The sequence below is a fragment of the Eretmochelys imbricata genome, chromosome 3 (assembly GCF_965152235.1).
Source record: "Eretmochelys imbricata isolate rEreImb1 chromosome 3, rEreImb1.hap1, whole genome shotgun sequence".
NCBI lineage: Eukaryota > Metazoa > Chordata > Testudines > Cheloniidae > Eretmochelys > Eretmochelys imbricata.
Genome location: NC_135574.1, coordinates 194,382,185 through 194,399,897, shown reverse-complemented (window position 1 = coordinate 194,399,897; position 17,713 = coordinate 194,382,185). Strand labels below are relative to the sequence as shown.

Sequence of the window (17,713 nt, the reverse complement as noted above, 5' to 3'; positions counted from 1 at the left end):
GAAAGAACAGAGTTGACTAAAATGTTCTTCCACACTTGCCAGTACAAAAGTTCACTTTTTTTAAACTTCAAGTATTACATTGTTTCATTTAAATAGATTGATTCCTCCCCCCCCCCCCCCCAGATGTTAAAGTACATTTGGCAGTAATAAGTTTATACGTATTAGGAACCATCGTCAAAAGACATAGCTGCTGAGTCAATTCACTCAGCTTTCTTCCCCCATTGAGCCCTAATGTGTCCCAATCCCCCACCCCTTTCAGGGAAAACATCATCAATTATGAAGCTGACAGGAGCCTGGGACTCAGTGTAAGTTGCTCCTTGGGGTTATTCATCTTGGACCAAAAAAACTGGCACTCAGCAACATTCATCACTTCCACCGACATAAAGTAACTGAGTAAACAGTGGGGTGAATTATCAAAGGAAAGGGGGGGGAAATATTTTGAATACATAGGAGGCAAGTTAGTTTGGGCTCAAATAACAGGAGAAATTGAGTCATAAACTAATTTGCTATTTATAAACTTTACATTGTAATTTGATATTACTGCTGAATGTGTAGATTAAATCATCCTTTGGCTACAGGGGTTATGGTATTCTTCCTTATGTCCTGACGTTAAGTGCTTTGCATTATTGCACTAATGCTGCTAAGATAGTTGCCGCATTCCTCTGTAGAGGTGTGCTTTCACTGTTGTGTGGATTGATTCCTGTCAATACTCCGTGTACGTGTGTGTCCGTCCGTCCGTCTGTCCGTCCATGCCATATAAGTGATGCCATATAAGTGATTCTTTATAGTGTGTAAAGCACCTTTATGGTGAATGGCAGTACTGTATATAAGCTTGAGATTCTATTATAATTTAATTCAGTGGGATCATATGGTAAATATGTTTATTACAAGGTGTTTTGAATAACCTTTGATGGAAATATTTCCAAGTGGGATCTTCATTGTATATTAAATTGATACAATGAACTCTTTAGGCCAAAGTCTCCAGTAATTTATATTTACAGATTAAATTGTTCCTTATTACAGAAAACCCTGATATTTAAACTTGTACAGTTGCTTACATTGCGAATTTGACCATACTTCACTTGTTGTAGAAATGTAATAGTGCTCTGATGAGAGAGGAGTAGTTATATTATTATATTAACCATACCACCTGGGTTCTTTAAATCTGTACTGTGGTTAGATGGTTGTCTAAATAAACATAGATTATGTAGAGGACTCTTTATCTTAGAGCTGGCACTACTTATCACTGAACTTCCTCCTCCTCCCTCCCTCTGACTGTGAGTTCTGTAAGAAGATTTAGGAAGCATAACTTACAGCTGATAACCTTTGAATGTTAGTTCAAGGAAAATGTGCCAGAGTAACAAAAATTTTACAAACTGTTCTGCAGCCTATTAGAATAAAAAATGCTGTGGCATAACACTGATTTAAAGGAAGAGACATTTGCCAAGGTCTTTACTCTGGGAACTGGATGTGAATTTGGTCTAGACTTAAAGTGATCAATAATTTTAATATTTGAACAGTAGTAAGAGACATCAGGTGGAATGAACCTGTGTATATTTCTTAAATCATCCCTCTGCTGGAGGTCTTATTTTTAACTTTCCTTAACTACCGCTTCCCATAATGTTTCTCTTGGACAGATTGGTTTAGCTCTACTGTTTGGAGTTGAATTGATCTTGACACAGCACTAGAAGATGCTGTTATTGTCACTTTTGTTTGATGGTAAATGATATACACCTGAGTATAGGAAATAAAAAGACACTGCAAAATAATCAACAGCTTATAGTCCTACATAAAAACCAAGTGGCTCTGTGTAGTAGTGAAATCAAAATAAGAGTGGTTTGAAGCATGCTTATTGGGCTTGCAAGAACTACTTACATGCAAACATGCTAAGAGGGTAATAAAGGTCTTTGGGGTCCTTCAAACATGAATTCCCCCCCCCCCAAGAAAATAAAAGTCCCCCATTCAATACCGCAAGGCAATGTCATCACAATGTTGGAAAGCCGACTCACAGCTACTGGGTTATTGCGGGCATTTCTGCCCTTGTCGTTTGGATTACCACAGAGACACGCGTGCAGTTACACAATGCATAAAGGCGAGGGTTATTTCTAGGACAGATAATTGAACATTAATACTCGTTGACATTGTCGTAGGAATGATATGTCAACCTGACAGGGACTATGTGCTTACATCTGGTGATTGGCTGCAGACGAAGGGGATGTTTGTCAGATCAGACCCGGGGCCTCACTGCAGTGGAGCCAAGGATGATACAGCCATTAATCAGGAGCTGCCATCTTGGGCAGAGATACCTTCTATAAAACATTTATCATGTAGATGCTATTTTTATTTTTATTTTTTTTGGCCTGATTTTACAAGAAGTGTATTTTTTTTTTATTGTTTGTGATACAACAAACAACTTTAATGTTTCACACACATTTCTGAGACGCATATGAACCATTTTTAATATTAAAAAAGTGAATAGATAGAAGTTACTCAGAATGGTACAATCTATGATCAAGTTTAGATAAGGTGCTTCTGATTTATCATTAGGAATTAACTCTCCTAAAAATTTAATAATAATACCTACCTCTTATCTAGTGCTTTTCATCAGTAGATCTCAAGTGGGATTTAACCTTCTTGCAATTTGCTGTTGCCAACAAAACTTTCTAGGCAGTTTGTTACAGATAAAGCAAGTGTATTGCAATCATACTCTTGTCTCCCCAAAATCATGCGAACAGTGTCTTTCAGTACACTTCTTATAAATCTTTAGGGAGCTAATTCCTTTGTCACAGTGTTTCTATGGCCACATTTTACTGAAGATGTACCATTCAGAAACATGAGAAGGAAATGAAAAACAATTGCAGAGCCTCTGACGCTACAGCTAGGACTGCATTCTTTAAAATAGGGGTAAACAACCTTTTTGTTATTTCTCACGCAGTTTTGCCCTGCATAAAATGTTATAAAGTGGGGCCCCTGAGAACATCCATTATCCCATTTTGGTTAATATCACAGATTTTTAAAATCCCAGTTTCACTGAAGCCATGAAATAAAACTTTCATCCGTAAAGATCTAGTGTCTCTTTGTTACTAAAATAAATGAAGCCATTAAACAAAAAAGATGCATATAATAATCAAGTTCATCATTTGGTATAATCAAAATGATAGAATTTTACATTTTTTTAATTGGAGCAGTCATCTGAGAAAGGTTCATGTATGCAACAAGATCAAATGTACCTGGTCTCCCTATTACTTTATGACTTGTTAATGGTGACTTTTTTTTTTTGGTCTTTAGCTACTTTCATACAGGTCTTTGTAAATGAAAGTGGAGTGCTGGTCAAGAGAGGAAAAAAGGCATGCAATTTTTCAAGCTTAGTATTGACAAAATAAATTAATGTGTTGTTATCTTCCTGAATTATTAATGGATATCATATCATATAAGTGTGCTGAAAGCTATATTAAATCTAAATGTTTCTGTTTGAAAATTTGATTGCCTATATAATGGTGGTACTTACCTAGGCATCCAAGTGTGGTTTGTTGTTGGTGTGTCTGGCCCCTGACTGAAAACCATTCAAAACAGGGTCTTGTAGACTGTTTCCTTTGGTACTGGGGTTCTCCAGTTCCCCCTGCCAATCCTCTTTAGGTGGCTGTATATGTGACCCGTTTTCTCTTACTCGGAGGGTAGGAAAGAGGCCTCCACTGAGATCATTGTCAATGCCTTTCCGTGGATCATTCAGCATCAGATTCTCATTTAGGCCCTGATCTTGCAAAGGCTTAAGGAGATATTTAACTTTACGTATTCTGGGTGGAATCCACCAGGCTCCATTTAACTGATGAGAATGGCTACTGACTGCCATAGGGCCGGGATTTCACCCTACCAATAGTTCCATTGACTTCACTGTAACTGCTCAGTGTGCAAATTCTGCCTCCCTTAGTCACAGTAAGCACCTCGCTCCACAAGCAGTCTCACTGAAATCCAAAGTACTACACAGTGTTAGTAAGAGCAATAGGGTTTGGCCCATAAAGATTCATCAAAATCCATTTGAAGGCATTGGGAGTTTTCCCATTGACTTCAGCAGGAAATGGATTGGTTCTTTAGAGAGGGCTCCAAAGAGTCCAAGCATGTCCCCAGTCCAGAGGAATAAGATCCCATAAACCCTTCTCAAGTCTAAGCCTTTCATTCAATTAATGTTCTTAATAAATCATATGGATCAATACATTGTGGTCTAGTGAACAAACACATCTGCTGCTAATTTAAGGATGGAACTAGAAATGTGGAGAGGAAGAGAACCAAAGGTTTCCTCCACCCCTTGTTTTGTCTTAGTAGGTGTAGGTAGGAATATTATTACTCTGTAAAAGCATGTCCATTTTACATTTAAATTCATTAATATTATCTGCTAGAGTCCTTTGATAATTAGGATAAACAATTAACTAGAGCACTTTTTCCTTTTAAGAGTTGTAAATTTATCTCTCTCCTAGTAAATGTAAGTTACAAAATTAACCAGCCCTGATCAAAAACTGCACACAGTTCTGCACCCTGAATCCGTCAGAGATTTCACACCATAAGTTTGTGTAGATAAATTCTCTAATCAGAAAGCAGAATTGATTAGTTAAGTTTACAGTTTAAACTATTATTATTCATATATGCAATATTACTAAACTTAAACCCTTTTAGCTAGGGTGACCAGATAGCAACTGTGAAAGAACAGGATGGGGGTGGTGGGTAATAGGTGCCTATATAAGAAAAAGTCCCAAAAAACTGGACTGTCCCTATAAAAATGGGACATCTACTTTTAACCGAAGAAAACTCATTAGCTAGGGTATGAAGAATGCAATTTATGAGAGAATCTAGTGATAAAGGTAAAAATACTGGAGAATGAACTATCAGAGATGTAAAAGCTGAATTGTAGGTGAATAAGAAGAGAGAACATTTAAATAGCTTGCCCTGTAGCGGAATGTGAACAGTTTCATGAAAACCCAGCTTTAGTACAGGTAAATTGTATTTGAATTTCAACTTCAGATCTGTATACAACCTATTTGGCAGATGTTGAATTGATAATGCCTCTGTGTTAAAGAATTCTGATTGTTTCTTGTGCTACCTTCACAGCTTATGAAAATGCAAGTAGACCTACCTAATGAATATTAATAAGAATGATATCTGGATAACCTATAAGCTCCTAGATCTTTGGAACTTGAATGGAGTAGTCAGAGAATTGGTGTGGCTTTTGGCTCCTTGGAATTTACATTCTTTTTCAGAATAAACTTCCATAATGTTTTTATATTATCATTTAATAGCTGGTTTTTGGCAACAAGAGTTGCTTCGCTCTCTCCATCCACAGTAAGAAATATTTATATAATAAATATTTCTTCCTGTGGCTAGAATGTATTAAGACATTTTAGAAGAAGGGACAAAAAGCTTAGGTGAAAAGAGAAACTGGTTCACCTTCATTAAGGTCCGGACCCCTTTAATTTATTTACAGCCACGTGACAGCTGCATCAACAGCCATGAAAAAAGCATGTGATGGGTTTTCTTTTTCTGTTTGGTTTGTTAGACAGACAAACACACATGTATGAAGCAGCTGTGATGGTTAGCAAGCATGAGAATGATACTGATGAATTCTGATATCTGTTTCTTTAGAGTAAATTCTATGCAAGTGTATTCTATGCATGTTTACTTAATTAACATTTCCATAGATTTTTAAGGCCAGAAGGGACCATTAGATCATCTAGTCTGCCCTCAAACACCAAAATATTATTGTGTGAGGCAATATTGTCAAGTGGTTAGAGCAGGGGACTTGAGAGTCTAGATCCCCAGTCCTGCAGTTGGATACACATGGGCCCAGTCGGAGGTCCTGTTTAAGTCAATGAAGCATCACACAGGTGCAAAATTCCACTTGCACAGGTCAGGGACTTGTGTTCTATTGAGGCTTTGCCCTTGACTTACTATGTGACCTCAAGAAAGATTCTCAGTGTCTCTGTGCCTCAGTTTATTTCTGTGTAAAATACATGGTGTTGCCAGCTCTTGTGACGTTTTCCCCAAGTCTCACGATATTTGGTGTTTTTCCTAAAGCCCCAGTTCCTGAAGTCAGGTGATTACATGAGAATTTCATTTCTCATTTAAAAGGAAAAATAAGTTCTTAGAGAAGATCGAAAATGTGAATCCTAAAAGCTCAAAATCCTGAAGGTAAATAAAAAGAATCTGAAGTCTATTATTTTTAGAGTGTTCTCATGATGTGGGGGGCCTGATTTGTGGGGGTTTTTTGAATGGTTGGAGTGGATAGAGTAATACTCCTTGCTGAGAAGTGCTGTTTATGAGGATTGATTAATTGTTTGCAAAGCACAAGGCAAAAGACGAATTTGTATAAGTAAAAAAATATAATTGTTATTGTGTGGTTCTGTTTAAATTAATTTCACAACTGAAATATCTCAAATGGAAATCATTTGTACCCAGACATTGCTAGAAAATCATAATGGGGGCTGATGTCACATTTATTTTACAATTACAAACAAGAGGCACTTTTTGTTTCTAAAACTGTTTAAAAAATACTTGGAAACAAGAGCATTCAAAATCCATGTCATGGATTTTGTAAAAAACACCCCCACCTCCCCCTTAGCATGACAAAAAAAGCTTAAAAAAATTAGCCTGATATAAGGGGAAAAGTCATTAAAATGCAGTTCTTTCAATTATATACCGTTATTTGTCATCTTTATTGCTTTTCTATAGTTTTCATTGCACCTTTAATGGTATGCCTGGTCAGAAAAGGTGAGATGGAATGTGAACACACTTGGCTGCTGAAGCTGCTGTTAGTGCCTACTAGCTGTGCTTGAATCCCTGTCCCTGTAGATTTTAATGTCCCCACAGACTGCTGGCAGCCTGCTTCCAGCTGTGGCAGGCATGATGCAGTGAATTGCTTTTGAATGTTCTTTACTCAAATAGGCAGTAATTACAAGCTTAAAGAGGTTTAGTGGTCCAGTAAACTACATAATCACCCCTGAATTAGCCTGGGCTCATCAGTTGCAGTCCAGCAAGCTCAAGTCTGCTGTTTGTATGCACTCTTTATCACATAGCAACCTGAGCAGCAGGTGTGGAACAGCAAGAATCCCCCATAAACACAACTGTCTACTGGGGACAATGATCTCTAATGAGATGAGGCTACACCATCACTGTAATTTAAGTGGGAAAATTAACGCCAGAGAATGTGTACCAGTTCCAAGAGTCTTTAGTTATATTGGGAACAGTGCTGTTTCTCTAGGTTTTTCTGGATCTTTAAATGCATCTTTCTTTTATGAAGAACACATTGTGATTTTTGCCCATACCTTGTGTGTTCTTTATTCTTTTACAAGGATATCTTGTGAATATTTAATGGTGGACAGGGCATCTGTTCAAGGACTTTTGATGCTAACAAAGAAACATTTCAAAATAGCAGCTTTATTTTTCATCTCCTTCCATGGTACTTTTTCTAATGAAAATTTATAAATGTAAAACCTCTTTTTGTTGGCATTTTAGATGGTCAGCTGTGTGTGTGCATTTGTAAAGCTGTTTGTAAAACCTTTTGCGTGCTGTGCAAGAGAAGGCAGTTGAGTTTGAGAGAATATTTTGAAACTGTTCAGTTGTTACGCTGTGTACTATGAAGTGTTATCTCTTTAAGACAGTTGTGCTACTTTCTGAGGGGGGAACTCCTAGGTAAGGGAACTTGTTGAATAGAACACACCCCCTTAGTGTTCTTTCACTGTAATCTTGTGACCCAATAAGGTGTGCCTAGGAGCTTGTTATCCACAGTATAAGGAGAGATGCTTTGAAATATAGAACACAGCAAGACAGAAAACAGAGAACACAAATAGAGGTTTGGCAAAAGCTTCTTGGGATTACCACCTCTATTGCTATCATTTACCAGAGACACTGGAAAATTTGCAAGCCTACCTGTTATAAAGTCATTTAATGCAGATAAAGACAGTGAATTATTACTAAGAGTAGACTGCTAGTTAGGAGATATTTACCTGAATTAATCTGCCTCAGACTCACCCTACAAAACAACAGAAGACTTTTATGGAGTTTGGTTCTTCTGTTTACTGCTTATTTATACAACATTCACAGAAACATTCTGTTAGAGTTGTGGATTTTTCTTCCTTGACAGGAGCTTTTAACTTGGAAGAAGGTGGGGGCAGACAGCAGATTTTTATGAGCACTGTTCAAAGATGGATTTAACCTTTTGAGATCTGTGATTAGCTTTCTGATGTGAAGTTGGACTAATTAAAAAGCTTGCTTTTAAGTATGTGAATTTTAGTTATAATTGGATTGGAAGTTAGGAAATGCCTTTACTCTGTTATTTCAGTGTCACTCATGTAATATTTCACTGCTGTTTGTACTACATTATAATTAAGATAATATCACTTATTTTAAGGATGCACCTTTTCATATTACTTTGTCCTAAGCTATTTATCTTCAAATGCAGTTGGCTTTTGTACAGTATTGATATGTTTAAAAAAAAAAAACACCCTGGACTTCAGAAAGGGAAAGTTCATCACCCCAATATAATATCATATAGACTAAACTAACAAAATAGCAAGGAATTACTTCTGTAATGAATTAACAAAATATATTGTAATATATATAATCGAACACTGTCAGGTCAAGCAGATGCCTACTGTGTGCAGAATGTGAAAATGCAGCCTGAAGAACAGGTTGGCTTTTACTGTATTAGTGCTTCCTGTTCACATTTCTGACATTTTGTACTCACTCACTCTCTGGCTCCTAATATATCCTGTGTAGGGGATGAGCTGAACTACCCCCACCCCGCCCCAAACACACACACCTCTTCTCCCCCCCTCTCCCCCTTAATGAATGCTTGCATTCCGCATAAATTGATACAGGCCACCAGAAAAGTATTGGCAGAGTGTCCCAAGCCATACCATCTCTCTCCTTGAACGCTGGTGAGGATATTCACGTTTGTGTATGCCAAAACAGGTTCATAGACAGCTCTTGCAAGAAATTCTCTACAAAAGGGAAATGGAAAGAGAGAATCATAGAGCAAGGAGGGCATATTTTCTCAGGAAAATGCAACTTGTCCACTGAACAGTATAGGTCTGCCCCCATTCCCATTCTTCCCCAAACAAAACTAGGTCTCCTTTTTTGATGTTCAGATACTTTATATGGTGTATTTTCCTTACTAAGGGCCAGATTCTGGATACCTTTACTCACCTTGAATGGTACCTTACTCCTGGAGTGGTTCCCACTGGCATCAATAGGACCTTTTGTGGAGTAAGTTGTTATTCAGAATCTGTCCCTTAGGAATTCTCTAATGTAGTAGAAGCCAAACTGCAATGTATCCCTTTACATTGTAAAAATATGCAAAGGTACCACAGTTACTTCAGATACTGCATGTTTTTATGTATTTTTAACTTTAAAGAAAGGAAATACGGCTTTTGATTTTGCATTTACATTTAACTTTTCAATAACTATCAGTGCAGGAATTTAATAATAATGTTCTTAAAATGACATTGAGAAGTGGTTAGCTTGTTAAGCTTGTGTGTGTGTGTATAATTTTAAAGGATGACTAGATCTTCTTTGTGTATGTAATATGAATATATCCTTCTATTATGTTTACTCACTACATGTGTTTTATGTATTGAAAAACCAATAAATGAGTTTTAAATAATAAATCAAATTAGACAATATGTAGAGCCGATTTACAGGGCTAAACTTGTAACTGGTTGTGCGAAAGTTGTAAAAGGTTTTCTTTTGTATCTTTGTGGATGTATTTAGAATAAAGCGATTGCTGTAAAATGTTTAGCTTTTCCTTAGATGTGCAGCTCATTCCCATGTGACAAACAAGATCTAGTTTTCAGCTTCCCAGCTGATTTTCATAGCTGTACACCTCAACTTGGCAACGTCTTAGAGCCACTACTAAATAGGACTTATCTACAAACTAATTCACCCACTCATTGAAAAATGAGCAATCTGTGTCTAAATGCATTCTATTTATTGCTCAATCTAAATACACTGTTTGAGAATTAAGAAAGCAGGTTGAAATCTTGTGACTTTACTGATAGTATTCCAAATGCTTTTGGCTACTTTGCTAGTGTAGACACCCTAGTTATTCTTTTGATTCCAGCATGTGTGAGGATACAGAACTCAACTACTATAAATTCAAGCTATGTTCTTAGACTACACCATGCACTGCTTTTGTAATGCAAATAGCAGGCACAAAGTGTCTCTTTGATAATGTGCAGTCAGGAGACAAAAAAGCATTCACTGAAACAGTAAAACTAATTCATAAAGCTGAAATACAATAAGGAAGCATTATGGATTTTTTTAAATGTATCATAGATCAATTTAATTGTGAACAATATAAACAATTCACGTGTACAACATATAACCGCCGCCGCCCCCCCCCCCCACGGTATCAAATTTTTTAATGTGATAAAGTTTTGATTAAACAAGATTTAAAGTTAAATATAAAACTGATTTGTAATTTGTCAGTATTATCCAGATCACCTACTACTTCTGTTTATTAATTGAACAGCTAGGTTTAGACCCGTAATATAGCTGAGCAAGAATCTTTAAAATAAAACTATATATACATTCAAAAACATTTCATTATAGCATTTTATAGCATAATACAGGAATGTTATGGTTAATATAGTGAAAGTCCATGTGGTAGACTTTTTTTTTTTTTTTTTTGAGGGGGAGTTTTTTGAGGGGAGTAAGTATCTCTCCATCACATACCAGAGTTTAGCTCAAGGTCATCTTCTATAAATGCATTAAACTTAGCTGTGGAGGAGGCAGAGGACTGGAGGAAAAGGATAAAAGAACTTCTGAAATTGTTCTCCCATATTCAACCAAGCAACAGAACATGCTTTGATAAGGGTTATTATATTGGACAGTTGCCATAACTCCTCATATTAGATCAGTTCTTCCTGTGCCTATTCCCATACCTTTTAAAATATAACATATAACATTTTGCTTGAAAATTGCTTCTATCTCTGTGCTTTGTTACAGCTGTTTTGCAGTTTGGGTATAGAGGCAGTTCTGTGTCACAAGAAATTACTAATCTGGGGTTTGAGAAGGGACAGCTTAGCCTTCCATTATCTCAGCAGCAAGCTCTGTACAGGATTATTTTCCATTTTTCTGCAACCATTACAATGTGCTGTTATAGTGGGCAAGGCAATGAGGGAGGGAATGTTATTGATACTTGGTTACCAGGGCAGATAAGATAAAGTGTATCACTGTCCTGGCATCCACATTTGCAGTCAGTAGTGGAAAATTTGATGAAAGGAGTACATTTGGACAAGGAGTATCATTAAGATATGGGTCTGGACACTTTCCATCTGTATTTACTGTAGAGTTTCTCTTTACCCACTGACTGTAGTCAAAGAATAAATAAGTCTTATTGATTGTTTGGTTAAACAAGTTCTCTGCAGCATTTTAAAAACAAAACAACAACACTTTCTATCTAGAATGCTACTCTCTAAGTACAGTTTTATTAAACTGTTCACAGAGAACGTAATGGAAAATTACATTTTTCTCTCTGTCAGTTTCATTGCTTTGTTACTGCTAAAATGACTGCTCTGACTTAAATTCTGTAAGTTATTTTTACCTTTTCAAATGTTCCTTAACTGTTTATATTGCCCTGGGCAAATCCCCTAGGGTTAAATTTGCATTTGCATGCAGACTCAGATGGGATTATTAAGCAATCACTTCTGTACTAAATCATTATTACAAGTAATACCACAGAGCTGCAAAAACACATTAATAGTGTCAATCCACATTTCAGTACTAGGTTTATAGTAAGGAACAAGTGATAGGTTTCAGATAGGCCAAATGTTGTGCTGTAACACTGCTGCAACCTATTGAATAGAAAAAAGTAGAATTTGGCCCCGTTATTTTACAGTAATGCCTTAGCTCTTATTTGTTGTAAGCCTGAGTTCTTCTGAATTTCTGTTTCCCTACTAGCTACCTATTTTCATAAATTCCAAGACCAGAAGGGACCAGTGTGATTATCTTGTTTGACCTTCTGCATAACACAGACCATCGAACTTTCCCAAAATAATTCTTAGAGCATATCTCTTGGAGGCACCCTTTTCCTCTAGCCTCCACAGGAAAGCTAGTCTGCAATCTCCCAATATACATGTGTTGGACTGATTCTGGGAAGGAGGGTTAGCCTTCCCCTACATAATCACTGTTTTATAGCTTTCATTCATTCCTGAGGTGTTAATGTAGATCAAATGGAAAACACTCCAGAAAGAACATTTCAGCTACTGCACTGCCCTATATATGGTCCCAATCGTTAATTCTTATTGTAAGATCTAAAGGTAATTTTGTTTGCTCTCCTAATGCGTTGCAGCTCTCCCAGTGGTCCTAACATTCCTTTCTCAAATTCACATCTTGATCAATTGTTTGCAAATAATTAAGCTTTTAAGAGATAATGGTATGAGGCTAATGTACATAACAAAGTAAAGGTTTCAAGTCACTGTTTATTGAACAGTGGTCCAATTTGCTTTGATATCCCAAAGTGATCTTAGTGTTAGGTATATTTGCCAACGGGAATCAGAGCTACATTTATAACTGACGTTTTTTAAGAGTGTCTTTGTCCCTTTTAACCAAAATTAATAAAGGAGCACTCTCATGGAAACTATTTATTACTGCTACATATGTGAAAAGAGGATTAACAGTAATAGTACAGAATGAATTTCCTATTTCTTCATAAAATGGTAGTTCTTAGGGGTTTTCCCTTTATCTGTGTTGCAACGTGATGTCTGCTATTGCCTGTAGCATATGCCTTACTAGCCTGGTGGGTGGGAATGCAACAAGGCTTTGAAAGTTTTTATAGCAACCTAGCCTGTGACATGTTGATTAGTTGTCAAGTCATTTTTTTTTTAAGCCTACAAAGGCACAACTCATAGTATCCACAAATAGCTTATGTAATAAGGATGCAGTGTTCAAGATATTTTAAACATATTGAGTCTCAGTATAAAAAGCCTACCTCATTGTGAACTTTTGGCTAAGAGGGATTAGCCACATCAAGTCATGGCTTTCATGTGATTATAACAATTATAGATTTTTCATGAAATTCAAAGTTTATGCTACATTAAGCCAATAACTAGACTATGGAAAAAATCAGATGACCTTAAACATACCATGATTTAAGGAATTTTGTTTTGATACACTTAAAGCAATTATTTATACAGTGGCTGTATTATTCTGATGACTAATTTTATCCGGTCTTGTCTATTTGGAAAAAAGTCCAGAACAATTGAAAATTGCTTAATGGAGACAGAGTTCTCAATTCCAAAAGCTAGAGGCTATCTAGTAATTATTGCTTGCTACATAAAATGAGACACCGTTTGTTCAATTACTTAAAATCTGATCACATGCAAGGTGACAAAGCAAAATAAGAAAATAAAGCATATCCTTTTATGATAGTAAAGTTAAAATGAGAAGTAAAACTAAAATGAAAGTCTACAAATCTTCACTGTAAGGTTTTGAAGAGAATACTGAGGCTATTTCAAGCTGAATGGGCAGGTTATTCTAATGGACTAAGATCAAATTGATGGACAGAACTAAAATACAACCGTTTGCTGCGTAGAATATAAGTACAAACATGTTTCTGAAAATAAAGCACAAGTGAATTTCAGCAGCAATTACATTGACTCTAAACTTAAATGGCATTGATACTGTGACCATAGACCATAAAAGAACTGAAAGGTGGCTTGCAAACTCGGCAAGGAGCGACTATCAGCACATTTAACAAATACAATTCAAAATAGTTTTTATGAATGTTCTTTCAATGGTTGTCATATTTATGTCCATAAAAGTATACTTGTCATTAATGGAAATGTAGTTCAGATGTAATTAGCAATATGGAGCTGCACTGGAAGCATTTTCAAAAGGTAAAAATATATTGGTATTGGAAAGTATATAAGATATATTCAGTCTACATATAATATTCTACCATTGATGGGTAAAAGTCAAGTTAATCATTTTTCTGTGTCATAGGCATATTCTGTTAGTGTTAGAGTCCACTGCAACGTGCTTTCTGTTCTGTTGGACAAACTGACAAGAGAAAATAAATTGAATTATGAGGGTCCATAGTTAGTAAGATGAGGTAATTCAGTAATGTTAATTAGTATAACATAGCTATTAGATTTCCGGTTATGTGGTTCAGAGTAGTATGTAAAACATGTTCAATAGTTATCATAGAAGTAAGATCCCTGGATTTTGAGTTATAAATTCCTATATTTTTTAAAAGTTCTTATTTACATCTTTTGTAATATGACACCTAATGGCAACGCCAAAGAACAGTGGAATGTTTGTGGAAAAATGGATGCATGCATAATACAGTAAAGAATGTTGCAACCGTTAACGTGCTGTTTGGACATGTCAAATCTATTTTATCAAATAATTTTACTGGAATTTTAAAATAACTTTATCGTGTAGTGGACCAGAAGTTAGTCCCAGGTATTCTGGCATTTAAATTTCAAGTTAGTGGTACTGTTACCTCAAGTATAGGGCCAGAATAGATTACCCTAATCGACATTTCTTCCTGAGAATTGCTGTATTTGTGGGGTTGGTTCATTTTCTTTAAGGACAATTAACACTTTAACATCAAGGAAAATGACGTTGGCAAAGTTGTTTCTAAATTCAGACTTGGATGTGGTTTTTGCTTTTAACTTATTAAGTAATTTGTATTCACACATGACTGCTTTCTCAGAAAATTCACTTAAGTTCTCACAAGAAATGTATCTTTTATGATTTAATTTTAACATTGTCTTCATTTAAACTAGTATTTATTTTCTGTCTCTCATGATTAGTGTAGCACAGCTATGTTAATGTCAGACAAAAATGTGCTGATCATTGACCTTATATTGGCCTATGTTCAAAATCCCAGCATTTGTTGCTGTTTGAGATGCTGATCTTATTTGCAAATTATTTTCAGGCACAGATAAGATTTGCCTTCATTAAATCAGAATCTAGTGGTGCTTACATATATATTGTGTGCATGTTTTCTTTATTATTTGGTGAAATGCCGAAAAAGCCCTCAGTAACATGACTTTAATAATTCACATAAGACAATCACAAAACTTTGTGATACTGCAACAAATATCTGCACAGAGTATCAAGGTACTGCCAGTATCCTGAGCAGCTATTTCTTCACTTCACTAATCTTTATAATTGGCCTGTCTTTTACTGCCATTAATTAAATGATGTAGTAGCCCATTAATAATTACAAAAAGTGACACACCTCAGCATTTTCACTTTTTAATAATAGACGTCAGACTTTATTGTTAATTAAAAGTGAGTAAAACCATCATTTTAAATATATATATTTATTTTGGTATCTTTTAGCACCCTTACCCTTCAGAAGAACAGAAAAAACAGTTGGCACAAGACACAGGGCTCACTATACTTCAGGTGAACAATTGGTAAGTAATTTTACTTAGTGTTTACCCACAGCCAGTACTCTGACCACAAGCAACCTGCCTCTAATGATTGGCATTCTGCTGACACACCCTGCAGTTGCCTGCTTTCCGTGGAAGTTTATTGATGCAAATGTAATGTAGCCTACAGAATGGTTTCAGGTATGGGAACTACAGTTTTAGTACTGCAGAAAACATATAGTATTTACTTTCCCATAGCTCTTTAAATAGTTACATTTCAGTTTATATGCATGTCTGTATTTTCCCTGGATATAATTGTATCTGCATACCCATCCTTTAAGAAATCAATCACTTGAGACCCAGAACATTTAAGTCAGATGTACATCACTCTGCACATTTTCTTCAGTCTGTATTGATTGAGTCCATCACCATTTATATCAAATTATTATTTTTGACTAACAAAGTTATTTGGGGATCTTCTCAGTGTAATTTGAGTTTTTTAAAAAAGAGAGAAAGAAAAGAAAATCTTGAAACAAACTTCAAGGAAAATCTGCCTTTTCCCCACTGAAGTATTACAGGGAAAAAAATCGTGTGTTTAATTTATTAATTTAAAAGTAAGGATAGTTGGGACCCTTGATTTGTTATAGCAGAGACGGCTTTAAGAAATTAAACCTTTGCTGTTTTGGAAGCAGATGTTAAGTTGCTTATTATTTGTGGCTGGGTTTCTGCATCAGCCAAAAGTATTCCCATTTAAGTACAAAATTGTGGCAACAAGACTATTTTTAAAAGGTATGATTTATTACCCTGTGTTACGGCAACAATACGGTTATTGAAATCCAGGTTTCATACAAAAGAGCAGAACAAATGTCACATTTGAAGTGTATCAAAACCTAAAACCCTGTGAAACTAAGTATATCTGATTAATTGTTCTAATATTTTTGAATTAGTGTTTATGATGGGAAACCTTATCCTCTTTGAAGTAATACCCAGAAATTGCCAGCATAAGCTGCAAGCCTACTGCAGGGAAGGGAGTCAGAAGTGCCAGTTTGCAGACAAAAGTTGTTCTCCTTCCCCCTTCATTCAATAAGTGTCCGAGATTAATATTACTGAAGCTCTGATTACATGGCCTAATCCATTTTAGTGAATAAATTTTGTCTTGATGTCCATTGCACCTACATTAACAAACCCTCCTTGGTGAGAGAGACTAGGAGCCTATCGGAGAGATTTCAGATATATTAAACCCCATTACAGAAAATGTAATTTCTGTCAATATAATCCCATGTATTCTTCAATTTAGTACTTTAGAGATAACAAGCTACTTACAATATATTTGCCTTTGGAGGATTAATTTACAAAGTGCACTATCTGTGAGACACAGGCAGACTCACATAAGCGTAGCTTGTAAGGGTTATCAATTTCTGTGACCTCACAGCAGACCTGGGAGATCAATTTTTTTTTTTTTTTGCAGCCTTGTAAGACACTGATTAAAGGAAAATACAGAATATCTTATATACTGAAGTGTGCTTCCAGATACTTGCTGTAAAAAGAAAAAAATAATGTTGTCCTAAAAATAATATCATAAAGCAAATTTGGATTTCAGTATTACAAATCATTAGAGGGGAAAGTATCTTTATTTGTTGTAGATTTATTACACCACCCTTTGTCCAATCAATATCTTAATTTGTATTGTTGTCCTTAAATTGAATGATAGGTGGTTTTGTCCATTTTAGGGGCTATGTAGATAACCAGGGCTCCTTCTTACTGATAATGGCTGAGTAAAAGATTGTTGCTTTGGAGAGGCTCTGGATATGTGTAGCTATGTACAGTTAGTACGTCAACACATACCATCCCTTACTTCAAATCCTGCTCCTACAGGTGCATTTGCTTTGCTTTCCATCTTTCATATGCTAGCAAAAATATTCCGTAAGCATAGCTACCGTATGTATGCCATAGAGATATTGAACCTCTTCTTCCAAGGCTATATATCTGCTTTGTTAGAAATCTCATGTTGGGTGAACCTTAGAAGGCTGAGCCTGTGAATGAAGGCCATGAACTATGAGGAGAAATATAAAAAGTCAGTCCTTTCAGTCAACAAGGAAAAGTATGAATGGAAGGTCTGACTAAAGTATACGATTTCCTATGGACAAGTATCAGAGTAACAGCCATGTTAGTCTGTATTCGCAAAAAGAAAAGGAGGACTTGTGGCACCTTAGAGACTAACCAATTTATTTGAGCATAAGCTTTCGTGGAAACTTTCCACAGTATGCATCCGATGAAGCGAGCTGTAGCTCATGAAAGCTTATGCTCAAATAAATTGGTTAGTCTCTAAGGTGCCACAAGTC

General features: G+C 35.9%; 1 protein-coding gene across 3 annotated transcripts in view; it reads left to right on the top strand.

Annotated features, from left to right (window-relative positions):
* MEIS1 (Meis homeobox 1) overlaps positions 1-17,713 on the top strand; it is a 126,298-nt gene that overhangs the window by 84,920 nt on the left and 23,665 nt on the right. For all 3 annotated transcript variants that reach the window (XM_077814018.1, XM_077814019.1, XM_077814020.1), the window contains one exon: positions 15,340-15,416. In XM_077814018.1, coding sequence (XP_077670144.1) covers positions 15,340-15,416 — 77 coding nt within the window. The remainder of the gene's footprint in view (positions 1-15,339; positions 15,417-17,713) is intronic.